Genomic DNA, 22,065 nt, shown 5'->3' with positions numbered 1-22,065 from the left:
GTCTGAGAGAGCCATCATAACCGTCTGAGAGAGCCATCATAACCGTCTGAGAGAGCCATCATACTATCTGAGAGAGCCATCATAACCGTCTGAGAGAGCCATCATAACCGTCTGAGAGAGCCATCATAACCGTCTGAGAGAGCCATCATAACCGTCTGAGAGAGCCATCATAACCGTCTGAGAGAGCCATCATAACCGTCTGAGAGAGCTCATAACTCGAGAGACATCAAACCGTCTGAGAGAGCCATTAACCGTCTAGAGAGCTATCTCGAGAGCAATCATAACCGTCACAGAGAGCCATCATAACCGTCTGAGAGAGCCATCAGTTCTGAGAGAGCACATCATAATCCGTCTGAGAGAGCCATCATAACCGTCTGAGAGAGCCATCATAACCGTCTGAGAGAGCCATCATAACCGTCTGAGAGAGCGATCATAACCATCTGAGAGAGCGATCATAACCGTCTGAGAGAGCCATCATAACCGTCTGAGAGAGCCATCATAACCGTCTGAGAGAGCGATCATAACCATCTGAGAGAGCCATCATAACCGTCTGAGAGAGCCATCATAACCGTCTGAGAGAGCGATTGTGTATACTATCTGTAGAGAGCCATCATAACCGTCTGAGAGAGCCACATAACCGTCTAGAGAGCCATCATAACCGTCTGAGAGAGCATCATAACCGTCTGAGAGAGCCATCATAACCGTCTGAGAGAGCCATCATAACCGTCTGAGAGAGCCATCATAACCGAGAGAGCGATCATAACCGTCTGAGAGAGCCATCATAATCTCCATCATAACCGTCTGAGAGAGCCATCATAACCGTCTCATCATACCGTCTGAGAGAGCCATCATAACCGTCTGAGAGAGCCATCATAACTGTTCAGAGAGCCATCATAACCGTATCATAACGTCTGAGAGAGCCATCATAACCGTCTGACAGAGTGTATAACCATCTCGCCATCATAACCTGAGAGAGCATCACATTGAGAGAGCCATCATAATAATAACCGTCTGAGAGAGCCATCATAACCGTCTGAGAGAGCCATCATAACCGTCTGAGAGAGCCATCATAACCGTCTGAGAGAGCGATCATAACCGTCTGAGAGAGCCATCATAACCGTCTGAGAGAGCCATCATAACCGTCTGAGAGAGCCATCATAACCGTCTGAGAGAGCCATCATAACCATCTGAGAGAGCCATCATAACCGTCTGAGAGAGCCATGTTCAGCCATCATAACCGTCTGATAGAGAGCCATCATAACCGTCTGAGAGAGCCATCATAACCGTCTGAGAGAGCCATCATAACCGTCTGAGAGAGCCATCATCTCTGAGAGAGCCATCATAACCGTCTGAGAGAGCCATCATAACCGTCTGAGAGAGCCATCATAACCGTCTGAGAGAGCCATCATAACCGTCTGAGAGAGCCATCATAACCGTCTGAGAGAGCCATCATAACCGTCTGAGAGAGCCATCATACTACTCGTCTGAGAGAGCCATCATAACCGTCTGAGAGAGCCATCATAACCGTCTGAGAGAGCTGTCATAACCATCTGAGAGAGCCATCATAACCGTCTGAGAGAGCCATCATAACCGTCTGAGAGAGCCATCATAACCGTCTGAGAGAGCCATCATAACCGTCTGAGAGAGCCATCATAACCGTCTGAGAGAGACAAAGTTCCGTCTGAGAGAGCCATCATAACCGTCTGAGAGAGCGCATAACCGTCTGAGAGAGCCATCATAACCGTCTGAGAGAGCCATCATAACCGTCTGAGAGAGCCATCATAACCGTCTGAGAGAGCCATCATAACCGTCTGAGAGAGCCATCATAACCGTCTGAGAGAGCCATCATAACCGTCTGAGAGAGCGATCATAACCGTCTGAGAGAGCCATCAGAGAGCCACATGACTGAGAGAGCCATCATAACCGTCTGAGAGAGCCATCATAACCGTCTGAGAGAGCCATCATAACCGTAAGAGCCATCATAACCGTCTGAGAGAGCCATCATAACCGTCTGAGAGAGCCATCATAACCGTCTGAGAGAGCGATCATAACCGTCTGAGAGAGCGGTCATAACCGTCTGAGAGAGCCATCATAACCGTCTGAGAGAGCCATCATAACCGTCTGAGAGAGCGATCATAACCGTGTGAGAGAGCCATCATAACCGTCTGAGAGAGCCATCATAACCTTCTGAGAGAGCCATCATAACCGTCTGAGAGAGCCATCATAACCGTCTGAGAGAGCCATCATAACCGTCTGAGAGAGCCATCATAACCGTCTGAGAGAGCCCATAACCGTCTGAGAGAGCGATCATAACTCTGAGAGAGCGAGAGCTGAGACAAATCATAACCGTCTGAGAGAGTTATGAGAGCTCCCCCATAACCAGTGAGAGAGCGATCATAACCGTCTGAGAGAGCCATCATAACCGTCTGAGAGAGCCATCATAACCGTCTGAGAGAGCGATCATAACCGTCTGAGAGAGCCATCATAACCGTCTGAGAGAGCCATCATAACCGTCTGAGAGAGCCATCATAACCGTCTGAGAGAGCCATCATAACCGTCTGAGAGAGCCATCATAACCGTCTGAGAGAGCGATCATAACCGTCTGAGAGAGAGCCAACCATCATAACCGTCTGAGAGAGCCATCATAACCGTCTGAGAGAGCCATCATAACCGTCTGAGAGAGCGATCATCATAACCGTCTGAGAGAGCCATCATAACCGTCTGAGAGAGCGATCATAACCGTCTGAGAGAGCCATCATAACCGTCTGAGAGAGCCATCATAACCGTCTGAGAGAGCCATCATAACCGTCTGAGAGAGCCATCATAACCGTCTGAGAGAGATCATAACCATCTGAGAGAGCCATCATAACCGTCTGAGAGAGCCATCATAACCGTCTGAGAGAGCGATCATAACCGTCTGAGAGAGCCATCATAACCGTCTGAGAGAGCCATCATAACCGTCTGAGAGAGCGATCATAATCGTCTGAGAGAGCCATCTGAGAGAGCCATCATAACCGTCTGAGAGAGCCATCATAACCGTCTGAGAGAGCCATCATAACCGTCTGAGAGAGCGATCATAATCGTCTGAGAGAGCCATCTGAGAGAGCCATCATAACCGTCTGAGAGAGCCATCATAACCGTCTGAGAGAGCCATCATAACCGTCTGAGAGAGCCATCATAACCGTCTGAGAGAGCCATCATAACCGTCTGAGAGAGCCATCATAACCGTCTGAGAGAGCGATCATAACCGTCTGAGAGAGCCATCATAACCGTCTGAGAGAGCCATCATAACCGTCTGAGAGAGCCATCTGAGAGAGCCATCATAACCGTCTGAGAGAGCCATCATAACCGTCTGAGAGAGCCATCATAACCGTCTGAGAGAGCGATCATAATCGTCTGAGAGAGCCATCTGAGAGAGCCATCATAACCGTCTGAGAGAGCCATCATAACCGTCTGAGAGAGCCATCATAACCGTCTGAGAGAGCCATCATAACCGTCTGAGAGAGCCATCATAACCGTCTGAGAGAGCCATCATAACCGTCTGAGAGAGCCATCATAACCGTCTGAGAGAGCCATCATAACCGTCTGAGAGAGCCATCATAACCGTCTGAGAGAGCCATCATAACCGTCTGAGAGAGCGATCATAACCGTCTGAGAGAGCGATCATAACCGTCTGAGAGAGCCATCATAACCGTCTGAGAGAGCCATCATAACCGTCTGAGAGAGCCATCATAACCATCCGAGAGAGCCATCATAACCGTCTGAGAGAGCCATCATAACCGTCTGAGAGAGCCATCATAACCGTCTGAGAGAGCCATCATAACCGTCTGAGAGAGCCATCATAACCATCTGAGAGAGCGATTTTAACCGTCTGAGAGAGCGATCTTAACCGTCTAAGAGAGCCATCTTAACAGTCTGAGAGAGCCATCATAAACGTCTGAGAGAGCGATCTTAACCGTCTGAGAGCGATCATAACCGTCTGAGAGAGCCGTCATAACCGTCTGAGAGAGCCATCATAACAATACAAATGTCCGTCTACCTCTCGAACGGCAGAGTACTCCGGGTAGGCCCGGGTATCTTACTTCTGTTTGCTGCCCACATGACAACAGCGACTGCGTTGGCCACTACAATTGTCACGATTGGAAACAGGTAGAGTCCGGCTATCATGCTCCAGTGATACGCTTCCTCCGCTGCATGGGGGAGCATAGCGACGCAGTATGAATAGTCTGGATCAAACCAAAATGTAAGGACATTGTAGAAATAGGGCTGTTGAAAACAAGAAACAAAACATGGTATAGCCGATATATGTGATAACAATGCATAGAGGACCATCAACATGTTTGTTACGTCATCGATTAGAAAGTTTTTGGTGCTTTACTTCACTGAACGGCATATTCGCTAAAAAAAGAAGGAAGGAAATGTTTTATTTAAAGATGCACTCAACGCATTTTATTTACGGTTATATGGCATCAGACATATGGTTGAGGATCACAAAGATATTGAGAGAGGAAACCCGCTGTCGACACTTCATGGGCTACTCTTTTTGATTAGCAGCAAGGGATCTTTTATATGCACCATCCCACTGACAGTGTAGTGCATACCACGGCCTTTGATATACCAGTCGTGGTGCACTGGCTGGAACGAGAAATAGCCCAATGGATCCACCGACGGGGATCGATCCCAGACCGACCAGCATCGAGCGAGCCCTTTACCACTGGGCTATGCCCAGCCCCTTGTTGAAAACAAGAAACAAAACATGGTATAGCCGATATATGTGATAACAATGCATACAGATGGATGATTGGACCAGAGGACCATCAACATGTTTGTTACGCCATCGATTAGAAAGTTTTTGGTGCTTTACTTCACTGAACGGCATATTCGCTGAAAAGAGAAGGAATGAAAGAAGGAAATGTTTTATTTAACAATGCACTCAACGCATTTTATTTACGCTTATATGGCATCAGACATATGGTTGAGGATCATACAGATATTGAGAAAGGAAACTCGCTGTCGCCACTTCATGGGCTACTCTTTTTGTTAGCAAGGGATCTTTTATATGCACCATCCCACAGCCAGGACAGTACATACCACGGCCTTTGTTACACCGGTTGTGGAGCACTGGCTGGGACGAGAAATAGCCCAATGGGTCCATCGACGGGGATCGATCGTAGACCGACCGTGCATCAAGCGAACGCTAAAAGAGACGAATCGAGGTATTTGTCCACGTGCGGTGTACAAGTCTTTACGTCAAACCCGTATGCGTAATGCTAGAATCAGACTACCAACTGTCATGACGGAGTTGACCAACTCGCCGATGTTTTGTTTGATATAGTTTTCCCAATCCAACATATACTACCTTTATTTGCCAAAGAAGGAAGGAAATGGTTTATTTAACGACACACTCAACACATTTGATTTACGGTTATATGGCGTCGGACATATGGTTAAGGACCACACATATACTGAGGGAGGAAACCCGCTATCGCCACTTCATGGGTCATGGGCTACTCTTTTCGATTAGCAGCAAGATATCTTTTTATATGCACCATCCCATAGACAGGATAGCACATACCACGGTCTTTGATACACCAGTCGTGGTGCACTAGCTGGAGCGAGACATAGCACAATGGGCCCACTGACGGGGAACAAGAAAGAAGACCTGTTTGAAATGTTAAGATGTTGTTGACAGTACACATAATCGTAAGTCATGTTCTTCATTCACTTTTAAAGTCTCATTTTGGGCCTTTCCAGTCATTTCAAATGAACAGAGACAGAGTGGTTGTCCTAGACACAGGTTTGGGCCAGGCGCGTGTGCAGGGTGGGGTGGGTGGGGGTCTAGATTGTGGCGAAATACGTTTTTTGGGGGGTGGGGGGTGGGGGTGGGGGGTCGCGTCATGCTCGCCTGGGATATACAATTAAACAAGAGAAAATTATTTTGGAGAGAGGTCGAACCCCACCCTTGACCCCTGCACAGACTCCCGATGAGAATATATATACATGTATTTAAATCCCATAGTTTTTCTTCGGGGGTCCAATATAATTACATGCAAATAGGTCTTTATATCAATGTTATGAACAAAACATTTATTTCACGTGGCTTGGAGGGGCGGGACGTATCACAAGGGTAAAGCGCTCGCCTGATGCACGGTCGGTCTAGGGTCGATCCCCGTCAGTGGGCTCATTTGGGCTATTTCTAACCAAATGGTTGACATCCAATAGCCGATGATTAACAAATCAATGTGCTCTCTCTATATATTTATATTCACACCAACAAAACGTACACAGTTTAATGAAACTCTACACTGGAACAATTCATAACCAAACAAAATATTTGCATCGTGATTCTTAAAGGCACCTACCCTAGTTTTTGGAAGACGTACCTTTGCATATTACAAACACCAGGTCGATCAGAAACGCACTGGATTTGTCAAAATCAATAATTTGAAGCACAAGCTGAAAGTAATGTGTACTTTAAGAGTAAAAATAATAATACCGCTTAGTTACTAGACCAGTTACATTAAGGTTGGTTTGCAAGTTTGTACCCCTCGTTTAAAACAGAATGGTGGCCTTGAGTGTAGAGACATATTCTGTTAATTTAATATCTCTTATTGTGTCCCCCATCTTTACAAGCTATGGTATCGTATACTGCATGCTATACGGAATGATAACTTGGCTTGGGAAGATGCATCTATCTCCCCACTACTCGGAAAACATTGAACAAAATAGCAAAACTGTTCGTTCAATACCGAAATTCGGGCGATCCTTTTATCCAACTAATTTGGCCATGCGTTGTGAAGTCATTTGAAGAGCTGCGTGTAAACCTATAATTAGATTCGAATCATTTGCATTTCCACATTAAGACACTAAATTCGGTTAATGTGCATTGCGATATACTTTTAATCCAATCTGTCTTTTATTATCCCAGTAGAGGTAGATGCAGTAATAACTGGATGACTGTAATCATAAAATGTATGAATGGCAGCAGAGGTATACCATGTATATGTATACTAGTATATGTATGATGTTATAAAATGTAAGACAGTATAAACAAGTAAGGAACAAAGGTTTGATTGCGGGAGGGGGGGGGGGGTGGACCGTCATGGTTTCGTGTATATATATATATATATATATAACACCTTTGTTTCTTTTGGGTTTTTTTTACTGTCTTACATTTTATAACATCATACATATACTAGTATACATACAAAGTGTGGGTTACCCACTCCCACCCCTCAATATGGGTTGCCCCCCCCCCCCCCATATAACATCCTGGCTACGCCAGTGAGTATTGCCTTAACTTTGAATAAAAAAGAGTTAAGTTTGTATTGTTTAACGACACCACTAGAGCACATTGATTTATTAATAATCGGATATTGGATGTCAAACATTTGGTAATTTTGACAAAGTCTTAAGAGAGGAAACCCGCTAAATTTTCCCATTAGTTGCAAGGAATCTTTTATATGCACCAACCCATAGGCTGGATAACGCATGCCTTTGATATAACAGTCGTGAACGCGAAATAACCCAATGGGCCACCGACGGGGATCGATCCCAGAATGACCGTGCATCAGGCGAAATTTTACCACTAGGCAATATCCCGCCCCTGGAAGGCGTACATTTGAAAACGAAACAAAGTAAACCTTACAAAATCTGCATTTTCCCAATCGGCGTGTCTCTAAAGACGACAGCAGACGTTTTGGGCGACATTAACGATTTTTTCATTTTTTTTTCTTTCTTTTGTATTTTTTTTCTTGCTTATATCCAATTCAAGCATTCTGCCCTGGGCACACACCTCACCTATCTGGACTGTCTGTCCAGGACAGACTGATGGTTAGTGGTTAGTTGGTCAGTGAGAGAAGTCGGTGTGGTGGCCTTACATCTACCCCTTGAGTCGTTAAACTCGCAATGAGTGGGAGCCGGTACCGGAAGGCGAACCCAGTACCTACTAGCAATATGTTCGACGGATTAACCACTGCACCACCGAGGCCGGTGTTAGAGGTTACTACAGGGGTTCATTATAAAACAAAATTGATTTCACACATTTTATGGAGGTCACGGAGGCTAACCCCTCCCACTCCAAACCGTGCTGCAAAATAAGGCTCATATAGACTGGATGCAGCGTGTGCGTGCGGTCCGGATACCCCCCCCCCCCCCCCCCCTAAAAAAAAAAAAAAAAAAAAAAACAAAAAAAACCAACCCGAAATACATTAGTGTCAGCGAGAGCGTCTAGACTGTATGTGTGCGATGCGTGCGTCTGTAAAGCGCATGCGGCCAGTCGCAATGACATAATCGTATATGGCGTGTATGCCCAAAACGCAAGCCGCAGACACATCAGATGCAACAGTCGGATCGCACGAACGCACCGCATCTACTCTAGGCTTTATGAGCCTTTAGCACCCCCAGAAATAAATGAAAACTAACCTAATGGAATGTGTGCACTATAATTCTACAAGACACGTTTACCTGAGTACTACAAATAGCAATCGCAAAGATCCACGCCAGAACCTGCAGGACGTGTCTTCGTGTTTTACCGTCGGATTTCGTCACTATCCCGATTGCGTTGTCCACGCTGAACGCGACCACCGTGTAGTTGACCAGCAACACGCCTAGCAACGAAAAGAACATGACGACTTTACAGGCGGCGATCCCGGCAACCCACATGACCGTGGCGGTGACGGCAATCCGGGTACCGAGATACAGACACAGGGCCAGCAAGTTGGAGATGCTCAGGTGCAGGAAAAAGTATTGGCCACGTGACCCCTGGCGCCATGTTCTCCACAGCGAGTACAGCACGACGATGTTGGCGATGACTCCGAAGTAGAGGACGCAAGAGTAGACCACGATATCACGTTTGTGGTCGTTTTGAAGCATCGGCAGCGTCATCGTCCTTCTTTCTTCCTTTTTTTTTCTCTCTCTTCTTCTTTTTTCTTTTCTTTTCTTTTGGTCTCTATTTGGTATAGGGCAATAAATTAAATTGAATTGAAAAGAATTGTCCAATCGTGTGTTGGTTGGTTGTTGTTGTTGTTGTTGTCCCAGTCGTTTGTTGGTTGTTTGTTGTTGTTATTGTCCAGCCGTTTGTTGGTTGTTCGATCAACGTCTGCTATACCAATATGGTTGTGCTAAATCTGCCAGAAAACTATTTTGTGCGGAGCTGATGTGGTCGTTATACTAGCGTATGCGTGCCACGGCAATTTCTGCAAATTGGGCATTTAGTTTCATTACATACTTATCGTGTGGCACTATTAAGCAGGAATGCACTAACTGGCCGTTTCAAGTACATGTGCATATTATTATGTTATGCTTAAAGGGCAGGCTAGTAGAAACCACAATATGATTCCTGTGAGCCTTCCCCGTCAATACAATATATACTGACGTCCAAAAGAAAGTATACCAAAAAATGTATTTCAATTCCTTTATAATTTGGATTATGGAAATGAAATGGTGGTTAAAAATGTCGCCCAAGTACAACCAAATGTATCCAATTACCTAAAGCCGGTGAAAGTGTACATTTTCATTTAAAAACTTGCATATTGCTATAAGGACATCTGCACCCATATAACGAAATGCACGTGCTAAACTGGTATAAAAATCTCTTAAAACTGCACGTTAGTAACACAATACCCGAAAGCACACAAAAAATGCCTCGTTTGTCAGCAGCACAGAGAGAGAGAGCCATTGGTATGGCCAAGCTGGGAGCCACGCATGACCACATTGCAAGAACATTCGCTTGTACCCATGCTACCATAACCAGGTTGATGGAACGTTTTCGACAGACAGGACAGATAACTGACAGGGCTAGGAGTGGAAGACCGCGTGTGACCACGCCCATTCAAGACCGTTACTTGCGCATTCTTCATCTCCGAAATCGCTTCCTCCCCGTGACTACATCGGCATCAACGGCGTTAGGACATCGTGTTAGTCGACCGACCGTGTCAAGACGATTACGGGAACATGGTATTCGAGCACGTCGACCCTACCGTGGAGTTACGTTAACGCAACAACACCGACATTACAGATTGATATGGGCCAGGAGGCATAGTGCAAGACTGGCGACGAGTTGTATTCAGTGATGAGAGCAGGTTTTGCCTGTTCAGAGCTGATGGTCGACAGCGTGTATACAGCACAGGTATCCCCAGACAAGAACGTCAAATATATTATAGTAACGTTATATAGTATATGTAACTATAGCATTCGTATTACGGGTTTCTGTTTGGGGGTACCTGTGGTATACAGACGTCAAGGAGAACGTGTAGTGCAGAACTGTTTCCAGGACGTTCAAGCGTTTGGAGGAGGTGGTGTCATGGCCTGGGGAGGAATCTGTGGGGACTTGAAAACGAGGCTTGTTATTATTCAAGGTAACCTTAATGCACAGAGGTATCGAGATGAAGTTTTGCGACCCGTTCTGTTGCCATGTATTCAACAGCAGCCACGCGGTATACTCTTCCAGCATGACAAAACGCTAGACATACTGCAAGGATAACACAGGACTTCCTCAACAACATGAACATTCATGTTTTGCCAAGAGGGGCATGTGCCCACCACTTTGTAGCAGCAGCGATGGTTTTTATATATATGTGACGGAACATGCTCTTAATTTTGTTTTCGCCTGTGGCGATATTAATTGTGTTAGAGGGCCGTATGCAGTTTCATTGCACTTAGGCCAGGTGGGCAACTTGTTACGTAATACTTCTGCGCGACGGTCCTCGAGCTATACTTCTAATACACACCCAGCCAGGTGCGGAGGCCATGTGGCGAGTAGTTACGTAATACCTCCGCGAGTGCGGTTTTTACAACCGTGATTTGGCGACGATGGCGACAGCCAGTCTGACGATCAGAGAAAAATATACCGACTCTGGGAGAGGTAGAATATCAGATGATAGGTGAGGTACCGCGTTGTACCCCCAGGCGATATTCGCTGTCTCTGAGAGTTTTAAATAAATAGCTAGGGTTTAGAGATATCTAGGAGAACCATAGGAAGGTATCCCGGGGGAACGTTGTCCGTTTGGACTATGGTAAATATATTTTTCTGCTCTGTTTTATAACCTTGATGTGATTGATGTGACTTTACATATTTTAATACTGTATTATACCAATATTCTTAAGACAGTGTCTTCGGTCATCTGACGAAGTAAATCGTAGTCTTACTGTTCTACATTTATACGAGTATTTGGTAATATAAAGCTTAGCCAGTCACCCTAGAAGACCTAGGTAAACTCTAGGTTATTGTCTTTATTGTGATAGGTACCAGTATTAATTCTGTGTTACAAGGTTACTGAATGAGTAGTTAAGGGTTAATTAAAAATTAACTAGTTAGGAATAGTGTTGTAATTCCTTTATTAATTAAGTTCTCCTGGCAGCGTTTCTCAATTATCACACGTTATTGAACGAGTAGTAAGGGTTAATTAAAAATTAACCAGTTAGGAATAGTGTTGTAATTCCTTTATTAATTAAGTTCCCCTAGAAGCGTTTCTCAATTATCACACGTGTGGGTGTTGTGTCACGGTGTAGTGATTAGCATATTGTGTAAACTAGACACCTAGAGATTAACTAACTAAGTGATCAGTTCTGGGTTGATATTATTGTTGTTATTAATTAACTACTGCGGCAGTACATTTGTCAGCGTAGGTTAATACAGATTCCAAAGTGTATTGTGTTTTTGTTGTGTTTTCTAGTGAACTAAACGTGCTATAATAAATATACTTTATATAAGATCGTATCTCTGATCATACCTAGAGACGAGCCACAGCGGGTAATACTGCTCGATACAGAGAGATCTAATAGATATACAGTTAGGAGAGATATTTTGATAACCGTGTTTAATTCAGTTACGGGTATTATAGAATCCCCGTGACAATATACATATGGAAATTAATTAAGCAACACCCGTATTTGCTCAGAATGAGCAACTTTAATGAACTAGGTGCATGAAATGTGTCAAAGATTTCCATACCATATGAAATATTCAGTGAACAGAAAGGGATGAGGAGAAACATAGCCAATAAAAAAAGAAAGAAATGTTTTATTTAACGACGCACTCAACACATTTTATTTACGGTATATGGCGTCAGACATATGGTTAAGGACCACACAGATTTTGAGAGGAAACCCGCTGTCGCCACTACATGGGCTACTCTTTCCGATTAGCGGCAAGGGATATTTTATTTGCGCTTCCCACAGGCAGGATATCACAAACCATGGCCTTTGTTGAACCAGTTATGGATCACTGGTTGGTGCAAGCGATTTACACCTACCCATTGAGCCTTGCGGAGCACTCACTCAGGGTTTGGAGTCGGTATCTGGATTAAAAATCCCATGGCTCGACTGGGATCCGAACCCAGTATCTACAACATCCAGCTGCTGTTTCAATACCTAAAGTTCGACAGAAGGCATATGGATATCACCAAGACAGGTCAGTGTATTTATTATATAGTCCGTAGACCCTAGCTTAATTAAATATCTTTAAAATATGTATTAGTGAAATAACAGTGTTATCAGCAGTGGCGTAATGAGGGGGAGGGGCACGGGGTCGATTTCCCCCCTCCGTAATTAAACTTTTGTTTGTATTCAATTTTATAAAATCATACACACATACAGTGTTAGTTGTCTCCCCCCACCCCTCGCCCAATGGGTTGTCTCCTCCTTCATCAATATAAAATCCTGGCCACCCCAGTGGTTATCATGTCGGTTACAAGTAAACATATAATGTTTCTGGGGCGAATACGGAATTTTTCTAGGGAGGGTGCGGGAAAGGGAACTCAGTATTCTACGCAGCATTCAAATGTACACCGTAAATGCATTATTTATTATGGCAGTCTTCTCCAGTGGATTGGGCTCGCCATCACTCTCCTACTTGATAACGCGCCTGTTGTAATTTTGTATTTTCTCGTAATACTTAGTGTTTTCATTCCTCCTGAAATCATGGTCACCATATAGGCTATTTAAAGCACTAGCAGATGTTTATCCATGGCTCAAATTAACAAAATAACATTGGTAAGGAATACCAAGGATATAATTGCAATTGTACGTTAGAGACAGAGTCATGTAGTTTGCATTAACTAATGCTGACACAATATGGTGAAGCGAGTTTTATTCAAACTGCAGTTGTGTTTCTATTTTGCATTAGTAAGCTAGTTCACAATATGGGGAGGTGGAACTGTGAGTTTCTTAAAACTGTAGTTGTGTTTGTATTTCGAATTAGTAAATGATAATATATTGTAATATGGTGAAGTGAGAATGTGAGATTCTTAAAACTGTAGTTGCGTTTGTATTTCGAATTAGTAAATGATATTGTAATATGGTGAAGTGAGAATGTGAGTTTCTTAAAGCTGTAGTTGTGTTTGGATTGTGTATTAGTGATATTATTGAATGATGTCATAATACGGTGAGGCGAAATTACAATATAAGAAACATTTTGAAAATAAACCTGTGAGGAAAAAATCGTACTTCCAAAACGCTTGATGCGCGGTCGGTCTGAGATCGATCCCCGTCAGTGGACCCTTTGGGTTATTTCTCATTTCAGCCTTTGCACAACGACTGCTATATTAAAGGCCGTGGTATATGTTATCTTGTCTGTGTGGTGGTGCATATAAAAGATCCATTGCTATTAATTAAACAACGTGACAGGTTTTCTCTCTAAGACTATTATGTCAACATTACCAAATGTCTGACATCCAACAGCCGATTATTAATAAATCAATGTGCTCTGACAGGGCTTCTAGAATTTGTATTAAATCCACTAGCCATGGGATCAGTGATTTAAAAAATGTACTAGCCACGATTAAAAATTCACTAGTCCTACTTTACTATAGTTAATACAATTTTACTAAATAATATTAGTAATAATCAAATGTCACCTAAAGAGGGAAATAGAGCTTAAAACACTGATATTGGGTTGGGGGTGGGCAGGATTTTCATATTTACAAAATAGACTTAACTGCAAAATTTAACCAAAAATATTCACTAGTCGTCGGGTAGGCAATAGTATTTATTTACTAGCCCAACATTGAATATCACCAACCATTAGAGTGGGGCTATCATAATCTAGAAGCCCTGGCTCTATTGGTATCGTTAAGCAAAACAAACTTTAATTTTTTGATTTTTGTCTTCTTCTTGGAGGTAAAAAGTAAACTGACTGGTCTCTTTACTGAACCGACACACTTTTACATGCACTGTCAATAAAGGTATCATGTAGATTGGACTCAGTCGTTGCCGTAGATCGATATTAAGCATATTAAACTGCCTACAATCTGATTACATTACAGTCCGTCGTCGAAATTTGTCAAGACCTAACACACTGAACAATATGCTGTATTACTCTAAAGCCTGTAACGCACTAAGATTATAATAACTCACTTTTTTTTTTTTTTTTTTTTTTTTATTATTTATTTAAGCCCACGGTATCAACCTCATATTCAAAAAAGAAAAAGTCGCACCAAGGATGGATCCAAGGGAGCGGATTGGGGTGGGGTTCCCCCACTCACACCCCGCTAACGAGTTAAAGTGTCATTTTTATTTTTATTATTATTATTATTTTTTTTTTTTTTTTTTTTTTTTTTGGGGGGGGGGGGGGGGTAATGGCTTACTTTTAATTGAAGTAATCTTTTCAGGGAGTTGGTTCATGTGTCATTTTGTCCCTAGTTTCCTCCCTAAAATATTTTCTGGGTCCGCCCTTGTGCACAGCTGATGACTTACTACTGATTGCTAATTCGAACGGAAGGGAGGAAGAAATGTTTTATTTAACGACGCACACAACACATTTTAGTTTTACGGTTATACGGCGTCGGACACGGATAATGAGAGAGGAAACCCGCTTTCGCCACGCCATTATAGGCTATTATTTTCGATTAGCAGCAAGAGATCTATCTGTTATAATCACTATCCCACAGGCAGGATAGTACATACCACGGTCTGTGTAACACAGCATTGGTGCACTGGCTGGAATGAGAAATAACCCACTGGGCTCATCGACAGGGATCGATCCTAGACTGATCGCGCATGGGCAGATCGTTTTATCACTGATCTATCTTCCGCCCCTATTGATTCGGTCGGATTGGGGATGTAGCTCGTAGTAGAGCGCTCACCTGAGGTGCGAATTTCTCTAGGAGTAGCCTATTATATGTGGCTGTCACGCATTTCCCCCGTGGGGGTGGGGGAGGTGGACGCTTTTGGGCCATGCACAATATTGGCCCTCGTCGTGTAGTCGTTGTCATTGGCCTTTAATCTAGTAGGTACTGGGTTCTCATCTCGTGTACGTCACCCATCCGATTTATCGTAAACATTGTCCAGTAAAAATATGGTTACATGCTATAATAGATATATACTAATTTCGAATGCATCATATGACAGGTATTATGTACTGTAAGGAGGCTTTAAAATATTATTTGTGGTGGCATTGGTTTTCTTATTTGATATATTTGTGTGTGTGTGTGGTGGGGGGAGGGGGGGTTCTTATTTCAAATGTCCTGACATTTCTCTATTATTACGCACATTGAAAACAGAAAATACTTTTGTGCATCTAACAGCAAACAAAAATACAAAAGGAAAACAAAGTGCGATATTTTATAATAGCTTTGATCGTCAGAAACACTCAGTTCTTGTTCTCAACTCTGTGTGTGTTTGTGATTCTTTACAATTTTAAAGAAGAAAAAAATATGTTTCCTTGAAATATCCTTGTGATGGTCCTGGCGATGACGGAGATGTAGCTAATTGCGGAACATCGTAGATGCCTGGAAAACGTTTGTCCTCATTGTCTTCTCTTGAAATGTGAGAGTGTTTGAAAAACACCTGCTTCCCTGGAATAAGTTCTAGGGGTATACCAGCCTCAGTGGCGCAGTGGTTAAGCCATCGGACTACAGGCTGATAGGTACAGGGTTCGGAGCCCGGTACCGGCTCCAACACTACACCCTGTTCTCTCTCACTAAACACTAACCAACTAACAACTAACCCACTGTCCTGGACAAACAGCCTAGATAGCTGAGGTGTGTGCCCAGGACAGCGTGCTTGGACCTTAATTGGATATAAGCACGAAACTAAGTTGAAATGAATCTAGGGTTAGTGTGACCCCCCCCCCTCACCCCCACCCCCATCCCCATCCTCACGTTGGGACGTAGCCCAGTGGTAAAGCGCTCTCCTGATGTGCGGTCGGTGTGGGTTCGATCCCCGTCGTTTGGCCCATTTGTCTATCTATCGTTCCAGACGGTGCACCACTACGGGTATATAAAATGCCGTGGTATGTGCTATCATGTCTGTGGGATGGTGCATATAAAATATCCCTTGCTACTAATGGAAACATGTAGCGGATTCGGTTGTTAAAGTTTGTTTTGTTTAACAATACCACTAGAGCAGATTGATTTTTAAAACTTTAACATCGGCTTTTGGATGTCAAATATTTGGTAATTTTTGACATATTGTAATTTTTTTCATATTTAGCAACAAGGGATTTTTTTTATATGCACTTCACGGGCAGGACAGCACATACTACGGCCTTAATATACCATTCGTGAGTCACTATTTGTGTGCAACGAGAAATAGCCCAATGGGCCCACCGACGGGGATCGATCCCACTGACCGCACACCAAGCGAGCGCTTTACCACTGAGCTACGTCACGCCCACTCATCAACTATTGGAAAGAAAGAAATGTTTTATTTAACGACGCACTCAACACATTTTATTTACGGTTATATGGCGTCGGACATATGGTTAAGGACCACGCAGATATTGAGAGAGGAAACCCGCTGTCGCCACTTCATGGGCTACTCTTTTCGATTAGCAGCAAGGGATCTTTTATATGCATCATCCCACAGACAGGGTAGTACATACCACGGCCTTTGATATACCAGTCGTGGTGCACTGGCTGAAACGAGCATCCACTATTGGATGCCAAACATTCGTAAATTCTGAAAGAGACATCTTAAAGGGAAAATTAGCTGCATTTTTCCACTAGCAGCAAGGAATTTTATACCTTCCCACGGGTAAAACAACGTATCATGCACATTAAAACATTTTGAATGATACGTGAGTTGGGGTGGAAAAGCTATTCATTTTCAGTAAAAGTTCGGGGCGGGGAGGTGTTTTTTTGTTGTTTTTTTTAACTGTTTTTCTCTTTAAAGGGACATACCCTAGTTTTTAAACACTAAGACATATTTTTTACTATTATGGCCGTGTTTGATAACTGAAATCATACTTTACTTAGATTTTGTGGTTTAGATTATCAATTTTTGTACATTCAAAGTGTTTTTGGTCATCCTGGTGTTTTTAATATCACAAAATGCATTTCTTAGATTTTTAAAAACGCACGTGCGTCTGAGAAATAACAGTTATGGAGTTAAGTTTTAGTCTATTTTTAGAGGGTATTTCACCATTTCAAAGTCACAGACTCGTGTTTCACTCAATTGTAACTTTATCCAATTGAGTTACCTGTTTGTAGATTAATTAAACTTAGTGTGCATTTTTTTAGGCTAAAACGAGACTGTTCATTTCATTTCAACTTACTAGTATTTCCGTACCGTTATCCAATTCATGTTCAAGTACGTTGTCCTGGACACGCACCTCAACTATCTGGGTTGTCAGTTCAGGGCATTGGATTAATGGTTAGTGGTTTAATACCTATCTTTTGAACCATTGCAACTCGCCCTGGTTGAGTCCAAGTCTGATGGCGTAACCACTACAAAAACAAAATAATTATAATTATATTTAAAAAAAAAGAGTAAATTAAAATCCCCAGAAAAACAACAAGAAAACACAGAAAATAGCAACACTTCACTGGTATTCTATGGACAGATTTATGTGCGTTGTTTTGTTCTGTTCAGAAAAGCTGTAGTTTTTTGTCACTTGATAGCCAGATATTGTTGGTTTTCAGTGGCTGATTTTTAATGGTTTTTAAGGAAAACACGCCAACACAATAGTTTAATGAGTACGAAGCGAACGTGATTGGTAGCGTGAGAGACTGATTTTTTCCTCTCAGTACTCGTACATCACCCCAAAAAACCCACCCAAAAAAACCCACAAGATCTAAAATGAGAACAATAGCACACTCGGAAACTAATATGTCAGTCGCCATCAATGGTTTTTGCTTACGATGGAATGTTAATACTCCCCTGGCTCTTCCAAAACTTATCAATCGTGGAGGAGACGAGGTACCAACATCCTACTGTAGATTTTGTGTTTTATTTTTAACCAAGGATGCATTGAAAAAAAAACGTAGCACGCCTATCAGGAATAACATTATAATTAGTGTGCCTTCCGCAACCCCCAACCCCACCCGCTCCCTCCATAATAAGATCCATCTTGGAACAGCCTTTCAATTATTTGAGATAAATTGGCGTTGAAGACGTAAGCTGATACTGCAAAGCATAGAACACTCGTCATCTTCGTAAGCCACGGTACTCATTTCGTATATGTGCATGCCATGTTGATATTAAAGGGACCGGCCTCGGTGGTTTTGTGCTTTAAGCCATCTTACATCAGGCTGGTAGGTATTGGGTTCGCCTCCCGGTACTGGCTGCCACCGAGAGAGAGTGTTAACAATTCAATGGGCAGGTGTATATAGCCACTACACCGACCTCGCTTTCATTAAGCACTAACAACTAACCACTACCCACAATGTCCTGGACACAGCCCAGACATCTGAGGTGTTTGCCCAGGATAGCGTGCTTGAACCTTAATTGGATATAAGCACGAACATAAGTTGGAATGAATTAATAGATGGATGAACTAATTAATGAACTAATTAATTAAAGTGACAGATCCGTGAAAATTAACACTAAGTTTAATTAATCTACAAACCTGTAACACATTTGGATAAAGTTACAATTGAGTGAAACATGAGTCTTTGACTTTGAAATAGTGAAATACCCTCTAAAATAGACTAAAACGCGACTCCATAACTGTTATTTCTCAGACGCATGTGCGTTTTTAAAAATATGACAAAATGCATTTTGTGATATTAAAAACACTAGGATGACCAAAAACATTTCGAATGTACGGAAATTAATAATCTAAACCATTCAATCTAAGTAAAGTATGATTTCAGTTATCAAAAACGGCCATAATAGTAACAAAATATGCCTTAGTGTATGTCCCTTTAATAAAAGATGTTTTCGAATAGAAAGATATTGTAACGACTAGTATTAAATATTAAATATATTTTCTTGCTTATAATATTAATGTCGGTATCTCCAAATCATTTTGTACGTACGAACAAATATGTCTTAGGAAATAACATTAAACTACGGCCTGTGCGCCCCCCCCCCCCCCCCCCTCCCCCCCCTCGAGGACGAAAATGTACGTTTTTGGTCCTACTATATATGAAGATAAAAATATAGATTTTGCCCCTCCCCCACCCCCACTGCCAAATAGAGGCTGTGACCCACCCACTGGATATTGTAGGCCTTTAGTAACCGGGTGGGGGTGTGGCGTCGCCCCACCTGAGAACGAAAATGTACGTCCTTGTGACGGAACATGCTCTTAATTTTGTTTTCGCCTATGGCGATATTAATTGTTTTAGAGGGCCGTGTGCAGTTCCAATATGCACTTAAGCCCAGGTGGGCACTTTGTTACGTAATACCTCCGCGCGACCGTGGTCGAGCTGTGCCTAATGCACACCCAGCCTTAATTTTGTTGCGTGAGGGCGATGTGACCCAGTAACTTGTTACGTAACACCTCCGCGAGCTATGCGGCTTTTTACGACCGGAGTGCGGCTTTTGGCGACTAGGCGTCAGCAAGTCTGGCCTAGGTAAACTGTAGGTTATTGTCTTTATTGTGATAGGTACCAGTATTAAAACTGTATTACAAGGTTACTGAATGAGCAGTTAAGGGTTAATTAAAAATTAACCAGTTAGGAATAGAGTTGTAATTCTTTTATTAATTAAGTTCCCCTGGAAGTGTTTCTCAATTATCACACGTGTGGGTGTTGTGTCACGGTGAAGTGATTAGAATATTGTGTAAACTAGACACCTAGAGATTTACTAATTAAGTGATCAGTTCTGGGTTGTTATTATTTGTTGTTGTTAATTAACTACTGCGGCAGTACATTTGTCAGCGTAGTATCAATACAGATTTCAAAGTGTATTGTGTTTTTGTTGTGTTTTCTAGTGAACTAAACGTGCTATATTACTTATACTTTATATATAAGATCTTATCTCTGGTCATACCTAGACGAGCCACGCGGGTATAACTGCCCGATACAGAGAGATCTAAAAGATATACAGTTAGGAGAGATATTTGGATAATCGTGTTTCATTCAGTTACGGGTATTATAGGATCCCCGTGACAGTCCTATAAAGATGAAAATATAGCTTGTACTCTGCCCCCCCCCCCCCCCCCCCACCCCCCCCCCCCCCCCCCCCCCCCACCCCACACACACACACTTCCCCAATAGAGATTGTGCCTCCCATGCAGATCTACATCGGCTTTTTATATACCAACCGTGTGGTACTGGTAAAAAGACCGAATTCACTCAGGATTATCGATCCTGCAACCCAACGAACCGGTAAAGCGCTCGCTTGATGCGCGGTCGGTTTAAGATCGATTCCCGTCGGTGACCCCATTGGGCTATTTTTCGTTCCAGCCAATGCTCCACAACTGGTGTAACAAAGGCCGTGGTATGTTCTGTCCTGTCTGTGGGATGGTGCATATACAACATCCATTGCTACTAATCAAAAATAGTAACCAATGAAGTGGCGACCGCGGGTTTCCTCTCGCTATATCTGTGTGGTCCTTAATCATATGTCTGACACCATATAACCCAATCTAATTAAAATTAGCTCCACTATTACATGTGGATCTAACAGCAGCCAGTTGGAGCTCATGTCCACCAATCAAAACCTTACTTGCAGAATCATGCAAGTGATTTAAAAATAATTTGAAAACATTCCGAATTATCCTGAGGGTCTACGATGTTTCGTGTGAATTACGAATGCCTTAAAACATGTTTTCTTTTATAAAATAAATAATTTGTAATGTAAAACTGAAGACTGATTTAGGTTTTGATTTTTTTAATAAATAAATAATTTGTAATGTAAAATTGAAGACTGATAACCCATCCCGTACGTATTGGTATGGTTCGCTGTACTGCGGCCACTAAAATAGACTCGCCCGATATTTTTAGAATTTGTATGCTCCCAAATAACGTTATAAAAGGCGAAGTGTGATTGGTCGATGTTTAAATTATTATTTACAGACTAAATGTTACCTGGACATTGGAGACTACGCAGTGTTGTTAGCAATCTGATTAAAATTAGATCTACTGGTCTAAATAAGGCATTTGTAATTCACATGAAACATGTCGTATACCCTCAGGATAATTCGGAATGTTTTCAAATTATTTTCAAATCACTGGCATGATTATGAAAGTAAGGTTTTGATTGGTGGACATGAGCTCCACCTGGCTGCTGTTAGATCCACATGTAATAGTGGAGCTAAGTTTAATTAGATTGCCATATAGCCGTAATAAAATGTGTTGAGTGCGTAGTCAAATAAAATATTTCCTTCTTTCCGATCGAGCCCCAATCTGGGGCCTATTTCACTAAACATCGTAAATTTACGTTTATGTGTAAAACTTACACCTGTCGTACGTCTACGTCTACCTCTACGTGTACGTTTACTCCATTTCACGAAGCCGGTCGTAGAAATACTACTAACTTACTTTGCACGTAAATCTGCGTCTGTTTTTTTTTTTTTTTTTCACAGCTCCTTTAGCAGAAATTTGATATCTAAAGCCAATTATTAATAAATCAATGTGCTCTAGTACTGTCGTTAAACAAAACAAACTTTTAACTTTTAAAAGAAAGAACGAATAAACTTGATAAAGTTTGTAAACTACCGTTTCCGGTATACCGACACACGGTTGTACTGTACCAAATAAACTCCTATAGGCGACAATGTTAACCTATATAGTTAAAAACACTATATTATGGGTTAGCCCGAGTACTCTGACTGTAAGAGAGCTAGACGGACATTTGGACATAAACACGCAGAGTGTGTTTATGTCCAAATGTCCGTCTAGCTCTCTTACAGTCAGAGTACTCGGGCTAATTATGGGTCAATTCCCTATATTTGCTTTG

General features: G+C 42.4%; 1 protein-coding gene across 2 annotated transcripts in view; it reads right to left on the bottom strand.

The window, feature by feature from the left end:
* LOC121378794 (gonadotropin-releasing hormone receptor-like) overlaps positions 1-21,806 on the bottom strand; it is a 29,909-nt gene extending 8,103 nt beyond the window's left edge. Inside the window, exons 1-4 of one of the 2 annotated variants that reach the window (XM_041507127.1) lie at positions 21,648-21,806; positions 17,609-17,666; positions 8,467-8,609; positions 4,083-4,266 (exon numbers count right to left, since the gene is read on the bottom strand). In XM_041507127.1, coding sequence (XP_041363061.1) covers positions 4,083-4,266; positions 8,467-8,609; positions 17,609-17,624 — 343 coding nt within the window. In that variant the 5' untranslated portion in view covers positions 17,625-17,666; positions 21,648-21,806. Of the gene's footprint in view, positions 1-4,082; positions 4,267-8,466; positions 9,122-17,608; positions 17,667-21,647 lie in introns of those variants that run through there. The other variant, XM_041507120.1, reaches the window with a different exon arrangement.
* Between the last annotated feature and the right edge of the window lie 259 nt (positions 21,807-22,065).

The sequence above is a fragment of the Gigantopelta aegis genome, chromosome 2 (genome assembly GCF_016097555.1).
Source record: "Gigantopelta aegis isolate Gae_Host chromosome 2, Gae_host_genome, whole genome shotgun sequence".
NCBI lineage: Eukaryota > Metazoa > Mollusca > Gastropoda > Neomphalida > Peltospiridae > Gigantopelta > Gigantopelta aegis.
This window is presented reverse-complemented; position numbering and strand designations above follow the sequence as displayed.